The 17,699-nt window shown below is 43.5% G+C and overlaps 1 protein-coding gene across 1 annotated transcript; it reads right to left on the bottom strand.

The window, feature by feature from the left end:
• Nucleotides 1-11,996: 11,996 nt before the first annotated feature.
• On the bottom strand, nt 11,997-14,130 carry LOC133794150 (uncharacterized). Its single transcript, XM_062231346.1, has 6 exons — nt 13,807-14,130; nt 13,538-13,717; nt 12,995-13,076; nt 12,806-12,913; nt 12,548-12,706; nt 11,997-12,323 (listed from the first exon to the last, which is right to left on the bottom strand). Exons 1-6 carry the CDS (start codon nt 14,056-14,058, stop codon nt 12,127-12,129), a joined length of 978 nt encoding a protein of 325 aa, XP_062087330.1. The 5' UTR covers nt 14,059-14,130; the 3' UTR covers nt 11,997-12,126.
• Nucleotides 14,131-17,699: the final 3,569 nt, after the last annotated feature.

The following is a 17,699-nucleotide window of genomic DNA, read 5'->3' as shown; positions in this document are numbered from 1 at the left end:
CGAAACCCAAGAATGCCTTTCCTGGTTAACCGCCACTCTTCTTTCCCTTGAATTTCGGGATTTTCAAAAAATTATCCACGCTCCCTTTCTTTTTCGTGGAACACACGCCCTGACTCCTCAATAAGGGTCTTAATATTTAGTTTGTCTTGTTCCTAAATCTCCGAGTTCATCCCATTGAGCTCGTGATTCTTAGATGCATGGCCCTCACCATTTTTTCTTTCTCGTTAGATGTCACAGAATCTGGAAAGACGGTGGGGGTCATTGCTGGCAATCCCTTACGAGCCAAAATCTCCGTGCCCAGAATCGCTGTTCGCCCGGAATCAACGTCGGATAAGAGAATATGAGCTTGCGCGCGAGCAAGAGGACATTCGAGCTCACTACCGCCGTCAGATAGACGAAGTCATAGAGGGGAAGAGGAGATTTCTTCGGGAGGCCATCTATCCGGAATCCAATTCAGGTCCTAGGCCGATTCCTCTCGATCCTGCTTTAAAGGTTACTGTCGCATACCACCCCGGAGAGCTCAAATTTTCACTAATGGGGGAACCTTCATCCTCGCAGTCGAGGAGAGAGATGTTCGAGGCCGAGCTCTACTAGAGCTCGGTTACCACAACCAGTCAAATAACTGAAATCCTGGCTTTCCATGGCCTTGGTTTGTCGGGCAACTTGAAGTGTCGAGCTCCGACTGGTCATGAACGGAGCTGCTTCGCCCCTGGCGGCCGCGACGCCACAGTGAAATATGCGGCATGGAGCCAGGAGCACATGAGGGCGGGAGCACTGCTGCCCTTGAAGTCTTTTTTCAAAGAATTTACTGATTTCGTTGGGTTGGCTCTGTTTCAACTCAACACCAATTCGTACAGGGTGCTGTCTGCCCTGAGGTCCTTGTACCACGAGCTGGGGTGGAAAGGACCTTCACCTCAAGATATTTTATATCTCTTTTGTTTAAAAAGTAACCCCTCCCGAGCTCGGGGAGGGGATGGCTTTTACTACCTCTCGAGCTACCCTAAGGAGACGAAGGTTTTTGAGGATCTTCCCAACCACCCGCCTGATTTCAAAAGGGCCTTCTTCTGGACAGATGGTCTGTCCCCGTCTCAACATTATTCGTTCAGGCGGATTCGTAAGTATTCTTGTTACCTTTATTTCTATGCTCGAGACTTTAGTTCTTAAATCCATATTTAGTTGAAATGTGTCTCGCCTTTCAGCTAATTTTCAGCGTCCCACCCCCGATGAAGCAATGAAGGGGCACAGAGAGGCCTTGCTCCAACTCCCTTACGGCAGGAGGTCTCTCTCGTATCTATTACACGAGGGCAAGCTCCGAGCTTGTGGGCTGTTGGGAGAGGGCCAGTCAACCTTTGACTGGTCCAATAAAAAATATGAACACTGGGAGGAGGTGCCACTGCCCACAGGCGCCCTTCCTCCGAGGAGAGAAACGAGGCTAACACTCCCAGTTCGTCTGAGGAGTCCGCGGTCTGGGAATGAGGCCAATGATGAAGCTTCGAGCTCGGATTCAGATGAAGGTAAAGTCCTCCCTACTTCGAGAATGTGGTCCCCCACTTTACTAAAACACAGGCCCAATAGGTTAGTCTCGTGCCCACAGGATAGATACCACTTCTACATATGGAGTTGGGTAGATGACTGTGTCCATAGGTTTGATAGTGGGCTCGGGAAATACGACACCATGTACACCACGGACGAGGTGTGGAATGGGATAGCTGTGCAGTACGGGACCAATGATTATAGGGACCTCTCGTGGTTATCACCTACTTATAGGGAAGGCACTCCCCCCGCCTCCTTTGAAGACGGGGGAATTTCATGGTCCCCAAGCTCGAGCTCGGGGGAGAGTTCCAATTAGGTTTCTTCTATCATCACTCTATATGTCTGTGACACTGAAACAACTTGTGTGCTTCACTTTACTCACCGTGTTGACTTGTGCAGGCGAGATGGACTCCGACCTTGACACCCTCATCGACACTGCTGGTGCTAAGAGGAGCAAACGCCCTAGGGCGGGGTCGCTGAAGACCGGCCAACCGGGCAAAGGCCCTAAGAGGTCCAAGAAAACACCTCCCCTTGCTCCGCCGGTTCCGAGCTCTGTTGCTGCGTCGACTACTCAGGCCGGCACTTCCACGACGGCGCCATCCTCGCAGGTCGTCGCCTCTGCGGTGGCACCGACTACGCTGGTTGGTGCCCCCATCATGGTTGAGCCTCAACCTCCTGTGGTGGGTCAATCATCCTCTGCTCCGCTTTCCAAAAGGCCTTCTGCTTCCCGAGTTCAGAACCTATCAATCTCCACCCATATGGACGCATATGCGGTGAACAACGTTGCTGGGTCCCATGGATCCACGCTGGTCTCGGATGTCATGTCCCGGATCGGCCAGAGCTATGGCAGCCTCGAAGCTCCCCAGTGGCGGTGCTTAAATGATACCCGAGACTGCACTGCTCTTTATGAGAAGAGTATCGAGCACACCGCCGCAGTAAGTATTCTTCTATACTCCTTCCTTTTCTACTTGTAATCATACTGACCTGGAGCTAATGGTGGTTTATTTCTTTTTCAGGCTCTTGCCTTCACTGCTCAACTCAATTACCAGTTAAACCATGAGATCCATTCGAGCAAGATTCATGCTCAGGAGGCGAAAGATCTTCACCTCAAGGCAAGCGATGATCTGAAGGCAGCGAATGTGAAGCTCGAGGCGGGAGTTAAGGAGCGTGAGGGTATGGCCACCGAGCTCGGGAAGTTGAAGGCTGAGCTCGAGGAGCATAAAAAAGAGATCATCCAGCTTCGGGAGACCAATAAGAAGCTTGAAGAGGACAAGGCCGCCACCTTCGACATCATGGAGGATGCAAAAGCTCATCTCCTTGCCAAGTACAAAGAGAAGAAAGAGAAGGCGGTCGACTCGGCCATGTACCGGATGTGGGCCTACAATGAAGATCTGGACACCAGCTTCTTAGGCCCTCATGAGGCGATTCTTCTTGAGAGGTGGAATGCTCGGCTCGAGGAGGAAGAAGCAGCCCAGCTCGAGAAGGAAAAAGCTGCTCAGGAGGCCACTTCGGAGGGAGCCCAGGAGGATAGTCATGCTATTCATCCTGGTAACTCTGGTGCTGCTGAGGCTGAGAAGGCCAAGGAGACTCCTCTTCCTTGAATCTGACCTCGGGGAGATCATTTATTGGGGCTACGTCCCCCTATTTTGTAATTATTTTAATTTATGCCCACGGGGCTGATACAATTTCTTTAACTATTCTTTTAAATGCTTTACATTTCTTGGCTCGAAATATTTTGCACATTTTATGTTGATGAATTAGTTATGTTTATTTATTCATACAAACATAGTTTGGATTTTAGGCTCGAAACTCGATGCATTCATGCATAGTTTGTTCGAATTATCCGATTCCGACCTCGTTATTTATCAAGGTCGGATATTACTTTAACCATGAACCCAAAAGTACTTATATGGTATGTAACGTATATGATTTGTTTATATCTTTTGTTTAGTCACTTTTCCTCATCCTTAGTTTTTGCTCCGAGGTTAAGAGTTCGAAACTATTTTTCTTTAAGATATTCCAGCCTCGATCTCGACTCATCTCGAAGTAGGTTTAGGTTCCTACTTATTATCGATTAATTTTTTGGCTGGTTTGTTCCAAACCTGTTAGGTTTGCACCTCTGGTTAACTCCAAATGTTTCAAGTTTTCGATGGTTCGGTTATGTCCGAACTATCTAAGCTCGCGTATTTAGTTACCTCCAAGTACTTTATGTTTTTTATAATTCGGTTATGTCCGAACTATCTAAGCTCGCGTACTTGGTTACATCCAAATACTTTATATATATTTTTAATAATTCGGTTATGTCCGAACTATCTAAGCTCGCGTACTTGGTTACATCCAAATACTTTATATATATTTTTTATTTTTTAAGCTGATGGTATATATACCAATGATGCCCCCTTAATATCCTATGCGTGTGACCATAGGTTATTAAATTAAGAGAGATTGCAAAAATAAAAAACAAAAAGAGATTACATATTGAACAAAATAGATCTTTTATTTGATGGAAATAAAAAACAGACAAGCTAATACAGATAGAAAATCATGGTTACAGGCAACACTCTTCCTACACTACTGATAGTAAGGTCTAAGGTGTTCGCCATTCCATGCTCGCGGTACTAGGCTCCCGTCCAATCTCGCAAGTTTGTATACGCCAGGTCGGATGACTGACTCTATCTGGTACGGTCCTTCCTAGTTCGGCCCGAGCACTCCAGCTGCTGGATCTCGGGTTACTAAGAATACGCGTCTTAACACCAGATCTCCCATTCCGAACTTTCGATCTCGAACCCTCTTGTTGAAATATCTGATAGTGCATTGCTGGTATGCAGCATTTCTCAGCTGAGCCTCTTCTCTTTTTTCTTCGATCAAGTCTAGGTTTTCTTCGAGCTGAGTGTGATTTGAACTTTGATCGTAAATTTGAGTTCGGATCATTGGGATTTCAACTTCGATGGGAAACATTGCCTTGCAGCCGTATGCTAGAGAGAACGGGGTATGTCCTATTGATGTCCGAGCTGTGGTCCTATACCCCCAAAGGACTTGAGGCAATTCCTCGAGCCATCGTCCCTTAGCTTCCTCCAACTTTTTCTTTAGAGAACTCTTGAGAGTTTTGTTAACGGCTTCGACCTGACCATTTGCTTGAGGGTGGGCCACTGATGAAAAACTCTTTATTATACCGTTCTTCTCACAAAAATTGGTGAATAGGTCGCAATTGAACTGAGTTCCGTTGTCGGATACGATCTTCCTCGGTACTCCATATCGGCACACGATGCTCTTTACAACGAAATCAAGGATTTTCTTTGAAGTTATAGTTGCCAATGGTTCGGCCTCCGTCCATTTTGTGAAGTAATCAACGGCGACTACAGCATATTTTACTCCGCCTTTGCCAGTCGGGAGAGAGCCTATGAGGTCGATGCCCCATACTGCAAAAGGCCATGGGGATGTCATCATGGTCAGCTCGCTTGGTGGAACTCGGGGTATCGTGGCGAATCTCTGGCATTTGTCGCCTTTCTTCACATACTCGAAAGAATCCGCTTTAATGGTTGGCCAGAAATATCCCTGGCGTATGATCTTCTTGGACAGGTTGTGCCCCCCAGTGTGATCTCCGCAGAACCCTTCATGAATTTCTTCGATGATTTTCTTATCCTCGGGAGGAGTTACGCACCTGAGTAATGGCATGGAATATCCCCTTTGGTACAGCCTTCCATCCAAAATTGTGTAACGGGGAAGTTGGTACATCAACTTTCGAGCTTGGCTCCGATCTTTTGGAAGAACTCCGTTTTCGAGATAATCAACTATGGGAGTCATCCAGGTCGGCTCTGTTTCGATCATACACACATCTTTCTCTTCTGGGTCGTTAATGCTAGGTGTCGATAGATGTTCTACGAGCACAACATTCAGCTCTTCGTTTTCGAGGGACGTGGCGAGTCGAGCTAAGACATCTGCATTCGAGTTCTGTTCGCGGGGAACTTGTTCGATTGTATAGAATTCGAAACACTCTAACGCAGATTTTGCCTTTTCCAAATAAGCTGCCATTCTCGTGCCGCGAGCCTGATATTCTCCCAAGATTTGATTAACCACGAGTTGGGAGTCACTGTAGCAATGTATAGCTTTAGCTTTGAGCTCGTTAGCTATACGAAGTCCCGCAAGTAAAGCCTCGTATTCGGCCTCGTTATTCGATGCTTTAAAGTCAAATCTTAGGGCGGAATGAAATCTGCTTCCTGCGGGGGTAACCAAAATGACCCCTGCCCCTGCTCCATTTTAATTTGACGAGCCGTCGACGTAGAGTTTCCACAGCTCGTGGGCCGTGGTTATTACCTTGTCGTCGGCTATACCCGTACATTCCACTATAAAGTCCGCCAATGCCTGTGCTTTAATGGTCGTTCTCGGGTGGTAGGTGATCTCGAACTGTCCGAGCTCAACAGCCCATTTAAGAAGTCGACCTGAAGCTTCTGGTTTAGATAGGACTTGTCTAAGTGGTTGATTAGTCAGCACATGGATGGGATGTGCCTGAAAGTAAGGGCGGAGCTCTCCGAGATGAATGAATTAGACTGAGCACGAGTTTCTCCATCAATGGATATCTTGACTCTGCCCCCAGTAATCTTTTACTGATGTAGTAAACGGGTCTCTGCACCCTCTCTTCTTCTCAGACGAGCACTGCGCTTATTGCGTGTTTGGTAGTTGAAAGGTATAGGTATACAGTATTTCCCCCGTTTCAGGTTTTGACAGGATGGGTGGTTCCGCAAGGTGCTTTTTGAGCTCCTGAAAGGCCAGCTCGCATTCCTCCGTCCATTCAAACTTCTTACCTCCTTTCAATAAGTTGAAAAATGGAAGACCACGATCTATAGATTTCGAGATGAATCTGCTTAGGGCCGCCATCCTGCCAGTCAGACTTTGGACATCCTTATGCCTTCGAGGTGAGGGCATATCAATTAGGGCCTTGATCTTGTCGGGGTTAGCCTCGATTCCACGAGAGTTTACAATAAAGCCCAGAAACTTTCCTGAAGATACCCCAAAAGTGCACTTCTGAGGATTTAGCTTCATGTTATACTTCTTGAGCACGCCGAAGCACTCTTCGAGGTCATCAACATGGTTCTTGTTAAGTTGAGACTTGACAAGCATGTCATCAACATAAACCTCCATGTTGTTCCCTATTTGCTCTGAAAACATCATGTTTACGAGTCGCTGGTATGTGGCTCCAGCATTCTTGAGCCCGAATGGCATGACATTGTAGCAGTATAGCCCTTTATCCGTGATGAAGCTCGTATGTTCTTGGTCGGAGGCATGCATGGGAATCTGGTTATATCCAGAATAGGCATCCATGAACGACATCAGGCCGTTCCCCACCGTGGCATCTACGAGCTGGTCAATCCTTGATAACGAAAAACAGTCTTTTGGGCAAGCTTTGTTGAGATCTGAGTAGTCAATACAGGTTCTCCACGTCCCATTGGGCTTTAGGACCAACACCGGATTGGCTACCCAGTCAGGGTAAAAGGCGTCCCTAATGAAATGGTTTGCCTTTAACCTGTCAACCTCCTCCTTCAGTGCTTTCTTCCTGTTTTCACCCAGCTGCCTTTGCTTTTGTTGCTTGGGGGGAAAACTTTTATCTATGTTTAGAGCATGGCTTGCTACATTCGGGCTTATCCCCACCATGTCGGAATGTGACCATGCGAAGACATCCTGGTTTTTCTTCAGAAAGCAAATTAATTGCTATTTTGTCTCATCTGGGAGGTGTTTCCCGACCTTCACCTTTCTCAAGGATTCAGCTTCCTCGAGCTGAATTTCTTCGAGCTCCTCTAGAGGTTCGAGATCAACTTTCTCCTCAATCCTCGGATCAATCTCCTCGTCGATTTCTAAGACCGTTCCATCCTTATTTTGTACCATAACGAGTGCCTGAGCACTCGTTTGCTTCTTTCTTAAAGAGATGCTATAACACTCTCGCCCTGCCAGTTGGTCCCCTTTTAATGTCCCGACTCCGCTAGGGGTCGGGAACTTAAGGGCCAGGTGCCTTACTGATGAAACTGCCCCCAGCCCGACCAGGGCGGGTCTCCTAAGCAGCACATTGTAGGCGGATGGCAAGTCTACCACCACGAACTCCATTATCTTGGTCACCGAGACTGGATAGTCTCCCAAGGTCACGGGGAGCTCAATGGATCCCATGCAGGTAGTTCCTTCTCCTGAAAAGTCGTACAAAGTAGTTGCACATGCCTTCAGGTCGCGAAGGGAGAGTCCCATTTTCTCGAGGGTCGTTTTGTAAAGAATGTTGACTGAGCTCCCATTATCTATGAGAACTCGGTGGACTCTTTTGTTGGCGAGCTGAAGAGTAATAACCAGCGGATCATGATGTGGGAACTGAACATGGGAGGCGTCCTCATCAGTGAAGGTTATGGGTTGTGATTCAATCCTCTGGCTTTTAGGTGCCCTAGGTTCGGGTTCATAAGGAGACCCGTCCCCTGTCTTAAGCTCATTAACATATCTCTTTTGGGCATGATTGCCCCCCCCCTGCGAGATGAGGCCCTTCCGAGATGGTTATTATGTCCTCTCCATCTATCGGTGGGGGTCTGTCTTCTTCCCGAGATCGGGAATTATTGTTTTGTGTCGTCGGAGGCGCGGCTACTCTCTGGCTCGCGGTAGTCTGTCCAGTACTCTGGTTTTTGACATACTGCCAGAACTAACCTCTCGAGATCAACCCTTCGATCTCGTCCTTCAGTTGTCGACATTCGTCAGTTGTGTGTCCGGTGTCTCTGTGGAACCGGCAATACTTACTGGAATCCCTCTTGGATTTTTGATTTCTCATTGGGTCCGGACGCCTGAAGGGGACCTGGTTTTCATTAGCCAGGTATATGTTTTCCCGAGACTCGTTGAGCTCGGTGTGCACTTTATACACGGAGAAATACCTCTCTCCTTTCTTTTTCTTTCCTCCCTCAGCTTCGGGATTATTTCCTTCGTTCTTTTTCCTCTTGGAAGGATTCTCCGAGGTAGGCTATGGAGCTGCTGGGTCAGCCGAGGTTGAGGCAGAGTTGATGTTTATCGTTGTAGTTTCGGTCTGGGAGGTCGCTTTGAGCGCTGACCTCACCTCCTCTACATTGACAAATCTCTGCGCACGTCTGTTAAACTCGGTTATCGACCTCACCGGTTTCCCTTGCATGTCATCCCAAAGGGCACTTCCGGGTAAAACACCAGCTCGGATAGCCATTAAGTGCCCACTGTCATCCACGTCCCGAGCTCAGGCGACTTCTAGATTAAATCTTGTCAGGTAACTTTTCAGTGTTTCGCCCGGCTGTTGTCAGACGTTAGTTGGGGTGGATGCCTCTGGTCTGACTCCCATCATAGCTCGGAACTGCTTCTTAAAGTCTCTAGACAACTGCTCCCACGAAGTTATTGAGTGTCTTTTATATTTTTCGAACCAACTTTTGGCGGGTCCTGCCAATGATGTTGGAAACAACATGCACCTGAGCTCATAACCCACGTTACTGGCTCTCATGATAGTGTTGAATGTGCTCAGGTGACTACATGGATCGGTCTTTCCTTCAAACGTTGGAACGTGAGGAATCCGAAACCCTTGAGGAAATTGAGTGTCAGAAATATGGGGAGCAAACAGTTCGAGCTCCTCATCTGAGTCCTCATATTGACTCAATCCTTGTTCATTCTTCAAAAACCTAAAGGCTCTTTCGAGCTGATCGATTCTTTCTTGGACTGGGTCAGTAGGAGGTGCTGTCTGGAATTGACTGTCATTGATCGTGATTCCAGGCTCGCCTCTCCGCGAGGGATCTCTACGCCTATTTAAGCGATCCCTCAGGTCTGGATTTGTTTGATTTCCATTCCCCCGACTCTGATTCAGATGATTGCGCAGGTCGGGACGTTTCTTGCGACTCCCAGTATTCTTACGACCTCGGTCGTGTTTGCTGACGGACCTGGTCTCTCCGGATTCGTCACTGGTGAGACTCATTGCTAGGTTGTTTCGCGATGGATTCTTTCCACGTCGCCTCGTCTCCGCGGTGCGAGACTGAGGCGTTTGACTTCTCTCAAATGGAGCGCCTCTCCGCTCCTGGAAAGTCTCCCTGTTTCCTTGTCCATCCCCTGCACGCCCTTGATCCTGATCTCGAACAGGTTGAGCGTTTCCGCGGGGTGGCGAAGGATATCTTATGGGTGACGGAGGGAACCGTATAGGCGACGGTGGCTGCCACCCTTGTCGCGGCCTAGAGGGTCCAGAATTTTCCCGAGATGGGTCAGTCGCGTTCGGTGCGCTCCCAGGTACCTGAGTCCGAGCCTCTGCAGGGGTTCGGTTATTCTCAGTTCCCACAGGCACTTCCACAGGCGGGTTAGGCGGGACCCGAGCTCGGGTACTCCTCTGGGGCCTAGGAGGAGCAGATGGCTCTGCTGGCGCCGAAGGTTGAGTCGGCCTTCTTGTGGCAGCATCCTTTCGCGGACGCCCACGGGGCCTCCTGGGAGGTACATGCACGTCCCTTGGAGGAGGGACTTGGTTTTCGTGCGGAGACGGGGGCTGAGCCGCCTGCGCCTATCCTAGTCAACTCCTCATTCTGTTTGTTGGCCTCTGCCAACAGCTGTTTCAACTGCTGGTTTTCCAGTTCTACAATAGGAACGTAACGCTCAGGATTGTAGTACATATCCTCATCCCTTGGTGGAGGCGGTGGTCCCCGGGAATCAGAAGACCCACTCCTCTCCTCATATGTGCGTCGAGCTCGGGACCCCTGATCCCAGGTCGTCCCTGAAGATAAGAGCGTTCCCGGGAGCTATTCTTCGAGATCATGGATACTCCAAGGTCACCATACTCGAGGTCGTCTATGTCCTGCAGGCTCGACGTTCGATCCTGGAGCATGTTTCCAACCTTATAAGTCCACTTATTTACGAATCCAACTTTCGAGGTCATATTTAACATGGCTCGAAATCTGGGTGTAACATTAAATTTTAAAAAAATATATATGAAATATACAAATAAAAACATAATAAAAATTGATAATATCAAAATAATTGAGATGATATAATTATTAATAATAATTATAAAACAACAATATTAGTAAGAATATTTTTTTTATTGAAATATTAATTTAATTTCTAAAAATATTAAATAATTTTTAAAATACTATAAAAATATTTTTTGTATGTCATATTTATTGTTGTCATAAATTAAATATCTAAATATTTTATAAATGATTTACTATTTATTTTATACATGTATTTTAAAAAAAATAAAATTTAAGTACTTATTACTATTTGAAAATACTGGGAGCTTAAGTGGTAAAAAAAATGTAAAATATGAGGACTGTAGCTGAACAAACCGGCCATATTTTGATTTTTTATTTATTTTTCGAGTCGCGTTTTGCAATTATGTGAAAACAGATAAGAGAGACTTACAGCAACTTTGATTGCGTTTTCCTTTGTCTAACGGCAGAGAAACGGCAGTGATAGCGTATCGCCGACGGCCAGGAACAGAAGCTTTGGTGGGGGGAGGGAAGGTTGGTTCAGTGTTACCGATACATAAAAATGAAAAAGTGATTTGGGAATGGCCAAGCAAAAGAATTGGACCCATTGTGTGAAATTGGAATTGGCTTTCCATTCCGTTCTATTATTAGCCAAAGCTCTAAAAATATTTTTTCATTATTTTTATATCAAATTTTGGGAGAGAAAATATGTACTTCAAAAAAAATAAAAAATAAAAACTCTTGCCTTGCCAAGTTCATTCACTGTAAACTAGGCTGCTCTGTTTTCCTCATTTTTCTAATGTATTTCCTCTCAAAAAAAAAAAAAACAAGAGGGAAGGGACTAGAAAATGTATTATTAATAAATTTGGAAAGATTGATGTCAGATTTGATTCTCTAATTTCTGACACGGACACCGAATCAAGATAATTGTCCTCAACTCAAAGTGTGTTTGTCATTTGAGCAGTTCAGGGTAACAGCAACTCATGAATAATGTGGTAGATTGTATACGATAAAATAATGTAACGAGATATTTCTGGTGAAAATATACAATTTATTATGTTTGTAACTAAAGTTATTTTTTCAGCCACAAAAGTCATCTTCGTTCATGTTTATAATGCAATTTAGCACTACTCTCAATTCAATTATGACACGTAAGCAAAAATACCTATTTAAATAAATATTTGTAACAAAAGTACTTAATTAAAGACATATTTATAGCGAAAAAACTCAATTTAAGAAATATTTATAGCAAAAGTATCTAAATTATAAATAAATTTAACGTGACGCATACCAAAAAAAATAAACAGAAGGTACTTTTGACGTCAAAAAAATAATTTAGGTACTTAAGTGTTACAAATACAATAATTTAAGCTTTATATTATCTTTACTGAAAATGACTAAGATAATATGAGCTCTGCTGCAGAGTCTACTAATTCAACATGACCAGGAGACAAAGCTCTAAAATACTACAGAATTTAAAGAACAACAGGGCTCAAAACATATACATAAGATTGAGGCTGAGGCTGAGATGAATCCGTTTAGCATAGTATTCATTTAAGTGAGCAGTATATGAAGTTGAGGGAAATATACTAGAAAGTTAAACATGGTTATGTATGAACTCATCAAACAGTGTCTTACATAAACATTTATGGAATCATGGAACAAGCAATATTTTTCCTATATGGTTGCTGCTTTCCATGAGCCTGTGAGCCTCTGCTGCTTCAGATAAAGGGTAAGATTTGTAGATCACAGGTTTCACCTTACCAGCCGTAATTGCAGGCCAAACATTCTTCTCCACTTCACTAACGATTACTGCTTTGTTTTCTAGGGTCCTCGTTCGCAAGCCAGCCGCTGTGCCGTGGTCATTCACAATCACCAAATGATTATAGAGTTAAAACATATTAAACAGAATAGAAAAACTAACAGTATAACATACTCTTCACCATTCAATAAGAAAGAGAGGCTGATAGAAAAAAGAAGAGGAGAAAAGAAGGTAATATGTAGAGCTGAGAGATCAACTCAAAAAGAAAAAACAATAAACATATGGAACCAAATCTTGACAGAGATGATAAGACCTTGAACGGTGAGGCGCTTGGGGAACAAAGCACGGAGATCTAATTCTGTAACAGCTCCACCCATGAACCCAATAATGAAAAGCCTCCCATCATAATTCAAGCTCTCAAGATTTTTCTTGAAATAGGATGCTCCAAGGCTATCCAGAATAACATCAACACCTACCATTTCCCATGTGTTAACTATGTTTTCTCAATCACAACATAGAAAATATAGGTAGAAGAATTATGACTGATGAGAACAGCTAGAAAGTAGAGTACCTTTACCACCGGTTTCTTCTTTTACTCTGGCAACAAAGTCCTCCGTTTTGTAGTTTATACAAACATCAGCACCAAGGTTCTTGCAGAAAGCTAGTTTTTCATCGCTACCTAGTGTGATAAAGATCCAAGTATCTTAATATACAGAAACATCAGCTATGTCATGATAAAAATAAACAAGTATGGCTGGACCTGCTGTGATAAATACTCTGGCTCCTATGTATTTGGCAATCTGAATGGCAAATGTTCCAATGCCACTAGAGCCTCCATGAACCTGTATTTTGAATAGCTTCCAAGTCATATAGGTAAAACAATGCAAAGTTATCGAATTTATCATTTAAGTTACATGTGAAAGAGTTATTGAAATCGCATCCCTTAATGCTTACCAACATCCAAATCACGCAATTAACTTCAGTTTAGAAAATAGAAAAGTAAAATAAATAAATAAAAAAATGATTCCCACAGTCAGTACCATCAAAACTTGCATTTATCCAAGTAGTACCATAAAGAGTTGTTGTACCAAAATACTAAATAATATCAAAAAATTCTATGAGTTCCATAATATAATTTTTTAATATCTAAAAGAAAGTAACCATGTGGTACAGATTAGATATTTCAATAATAATTATAAAAAAAAATTGTATGTAGCTAAGTAATCTCCTATTAGTTTAATATAAAACTGTGCCATCTTAAATCCCAATTGAGCTAACACAACAATTGAACATGAAAAGTTACCAAAAGTGATTCCCCAGCAGTGAGGCGACTGGTCATGAAAACAGTGGACCAAACAGTGCAAGCCACTTCAGGAAAAGCGGTAGCTTCCTTCAGAGAAACACCAGGCGGCAATGGAAGAACTTGTCCAGCAGGCACAGCCACCTTCTCAGCATACCCACCTCCACTGAGAAGACAACACACCTGTTCACCATGGAAATCGCATGTATTACCTTATCTTTCATCTTTATAAATTTAATTCATGAGAAGAAATGATATTAATTGTAAAGAACCTGATCGCCAACTTTCCAGCGGGAAACGTCTTTTCCGACGGCTTCAACGGTTCCAGAGCATTCGAGTCCCGGATAAGGACTGGTACCCTTTGGTGGAGGGTACTGGCCCTTTCTCTGAAGGGTATCGGCTCGGTTGAGCGCTGTGGCTTCGACCTTGATAAGGACCTCATCGGCGTTGAGGTCAGGATCTTCAACTTCTTGAAGTTGCAGTACTTCTGGGCCTCCGGGAGTGGTTATCACTATCGCCTTCATCGCCTCGACCCAAAATCGCCGTACAGGGCTCGAGCTTCACTTTCTTCTTCAATGCCCACCTCTTAAACGCCGGTTTCTTCTATGTTTCGGTTTGTCGTTTTATTTATATATTTTTTTCTGGGATGTCGTTTGTTTAAAGATATAAAAAAATAAATAAAAAAAAAGCGAACCTGCTTCAATTGGGCCTTGAACCTGGATCTCAAACATTTTGTGGACCCAGGAGCATATTGGCCCAATTACTTGCATTGGGTCATTTGTCGAGGCGAGTGTAAAATGAAGAGAACTACTTGTTGTTGTTATTTTTCGAGACATCGTGCAAAATGATTTTTAATGTTGTGTGAAAGTAAGTAAATGTCCATGTTTTTAATTTTGTAGTAAAATAGCCTAATCATCTATTTAATATCACATATTACCAAATACACCATCGAACAAATTACTATTTTATTCTAAATATTTTAATATTATGGTATATGTATATCAGTTTTGTTTAATTAGTTTTTATTTTAAAGTTATTTTGATTTTTTTTCGTTTTTTATGGGTTGTTGAATGATATACCATACCACAAAATATATATACTGAGTTGAAAAATAATATACTATCAAAACTTACAAAATTATTACTAAAAAATGTATATACTATACTAGCAAAATTATATACTACCATTAAAATGTATATACCGTGATACAAAATTATATACTACCACTATGTATAATAAAATAGAAATTAAATATCACAAAAAAAAAATTATATACCATACCACAAAAAATATATACACTAATTGGAAAATAATATACCAACAACCTATAAAAAACTTAAAAAATCAATATAACTTTAAAATAAAAACTAATTAAACAAAACTAATAGACATATACCACTATATTAAAGTCATACAGTCCTAAATAAATAAATAAAATTATAAAAAATGACAATTTAGGTAATCAACAATGTAAAAGGGTCATTTATCTACAATTTAAAAAATGAGGACATTAACTTATTGATAGCTTTATTTTGGGTCATTTCCTATAATTTCTCCACGATAAAGATGATCGGTGTAATGTGAAAATTTAAGGGTACGATTGGTATAGTATCTGTTGACGCCGTTTCTCGTCAAACAGTAAAAGAAGAGCACGTAAACAATGAATGACAATGGCTAAACGAAATAAAACAAATCAAACACGCGATTTTTACGTGGTTCAGCAGTTAAATCTGCCTAGTCCACGAGTCTCTGTTATTAATCTTAAGATTATCTCTGCAAATTCCTTGGCATGAATTCTTCAGAGTTTTCTCTCCAAGATCAGAATTTCGGTCCCTTACAATGGTGCATGGCCTCTCTATTTATAGAGAAGGATGCAGAATACTATCCCACATATTTTGGGTAGTTACTCCTTTGTGAATAAAATAAATGGCTTTAAATGCCTATAATCAGATATAAAAGAAAACGTCCCTGAAGACCAGGAAACGCATAACTGACCAAATAATATCCCACGATTCTTGGGGATTTACATTAATAAATGAGGATTACATCTCATATTTATAATACTTGTAGATATTCAAGGTGATTATCGCGTATCTCTAAGGCTTTAGCATCCCAGGTCTCACGTCATTGTTCGAGCTAATGGCATCTCCCGAGATCACGTGTCTTTCGAGATCATACATACATCTAGCTCGAGACCCCCGATCCGAAGTCGTCCCCGAAGATGAGTGTGTTCTCGGAGCTACCTTTCGAGATCGAGACCATTTCGAGCTCATATATTCGAGGTCATATATCGTACTTTGCAGGCTCGATATACAATCCTGGAGCATACTTCAATCCTTACGAGACCATTTGTTGCGAATCCAACTTTCGGAGCCATAGTTACCATGGCTCGAAATCTGGGTATAACATCTTGCCCCCTCAAAAGTATTTGTTCGAATCCTAAGAGAAGGAAACTTTTGAACTACTTTCCTTGAGAACTGTACCGTCACACCTTTGAAAATGGACACGCGTCAGCTGGGTATTGCTCATTTTAGGTACTTGAGTACCTTGGAAACACGCCCACGATCGTCCGTCTGACAACTTTTCGGCGCCTTCTTGTCATTGATCCTCATCCGTTCGATCTAGTGAGGATTTCATTCGACGCTCCTGATTAATTCCTTTTCCCCACCTATATATACAAGGCCCCACTCTTCATCTTCTTCACTTTCATCCTCATTCGCCATAAGCAAGAAAAGAAGAAAAACAAGCCCAGAGACCTCTTTGCAAAGTTCCTGTTCCGTGCATGTTTTCTCGACCAAAGAAACAAAGGAATCCTGGTCTGTTCGAATCAGTGAGTTCTTTCCTGCAACCTCTTCTCCAATCGACGATCTCTCTGCAATCGCCATTACTATGTAAGTATGCCGTTTTTGTTTTTCGTTTAAAATGTTCTTGCTGTGTGTGCTAGTTTATGTTCTTAGCATGATACGATAGGAGGTTTTGAACCGATAGGTTTTTATGCTTTCTGGATTTTCACTCTGGATGTTCGTCTCTGGTTTATACCGAGTTTTGACGTTTGAATGTGGTTCCCATTTTCTGGGTTTTGAAATTCTTAGGCAGCGTTTCTTGTACATTAAGCTTTCGGATAAAAACATGGGCTTTGACAAATGCACGAAACCCAAAAACGCTTTTCCTGGCGAACCGCCACTCTCCTTTCCCTTGAATTTCGGGATTTTCAAAAAATTATCCACACTCCTTTTCTTTTTCGTGGAATACACGCCCCTGACTCTTCAATAAGGGTCTTAGTATTTAGTCTCGTTTCTAAATCTCCGAGCTCATTCCATCGAGCTCGTGACTCTTGCATGCATGGCCCTCACCATTTTTTCTTTCTCGCTAGATGTCACAGAATCTGGAAAGACGGTGGGGGTCATTGCTGGCAGTCCCTTACGAGCCGAAATCTCCGAGCCCGGAATCGCTCTTCACCCGGAACCAACGTCGGATAAGAGAATACGAGCTTGCACGCGAGCAAGAAGACATTCGAGCTCACTATCGCCGCCAGATAGACGAGGTCATTGAAAAGAAGAGAAGAGTTCTTCGGGAGGCCCTCTATGCGGAACCCAATTCAGGACCTAGGCCCATTCCCCTCGACCCTGCGCTGAAGGTCACTGTTGCGTATCATCCAGGGGAACTCCAGTTTTCATTAATGGGGGAAACTTCATCCTCGCAGCCGAGGAAGGAGATGTTCGAGGCCGAGCTCTACTGGAGCACGGTTACCACAACCAGCCAAATATCTGAAATCCTGACCTTCCATGGCCTCCATTTGTCAGGCACCTTAAAGTGTCGGGCTCCGACTGGTCAAGAACGGAGCTGTTTCGCCCCTGGCGGCCGCGATGCCACAGTAAAATATGCGGCATGGAGCCAAGAACATATGAGGGCGGGAGCACTACTGCCCTTGAAGTCTTTTTTCAAAGACTTTACTGATTTCGTTGGGTTAGCACCGTTCCAACTCAACACTAATTCGTACAGGGTGCTGTCTGCCCTGAGGTCCTTGTACCACGAGCTGAGGTGGGAAGGACCTTCACCTCAAGAGATTTTATATCTCTTTTGTTTGAAAAGTAACCCCTCCCGAGCTCGGGGAGGGGATGGTTTTTACTATCTCTCGAGCTATCCCAAAGAGACGAAGGTTTTT

Source organism: Humulus lupulus, chromosome 8 (assembly GCF_963169125.1).
Source record: "Humulus lupulus chromosome 8, drHumLupu1.1, whole genome shotgun sequence".
Lineage (NCBI taxonomy): Eukaryota > Viridiplantae > Streptophyta > Magnoliopsida > Rosales > Cannabaceae > Humulus > Humulus lupulus.
This window is presented reverse-complemented; position numbering and strand designations above follow the sequence as displayed.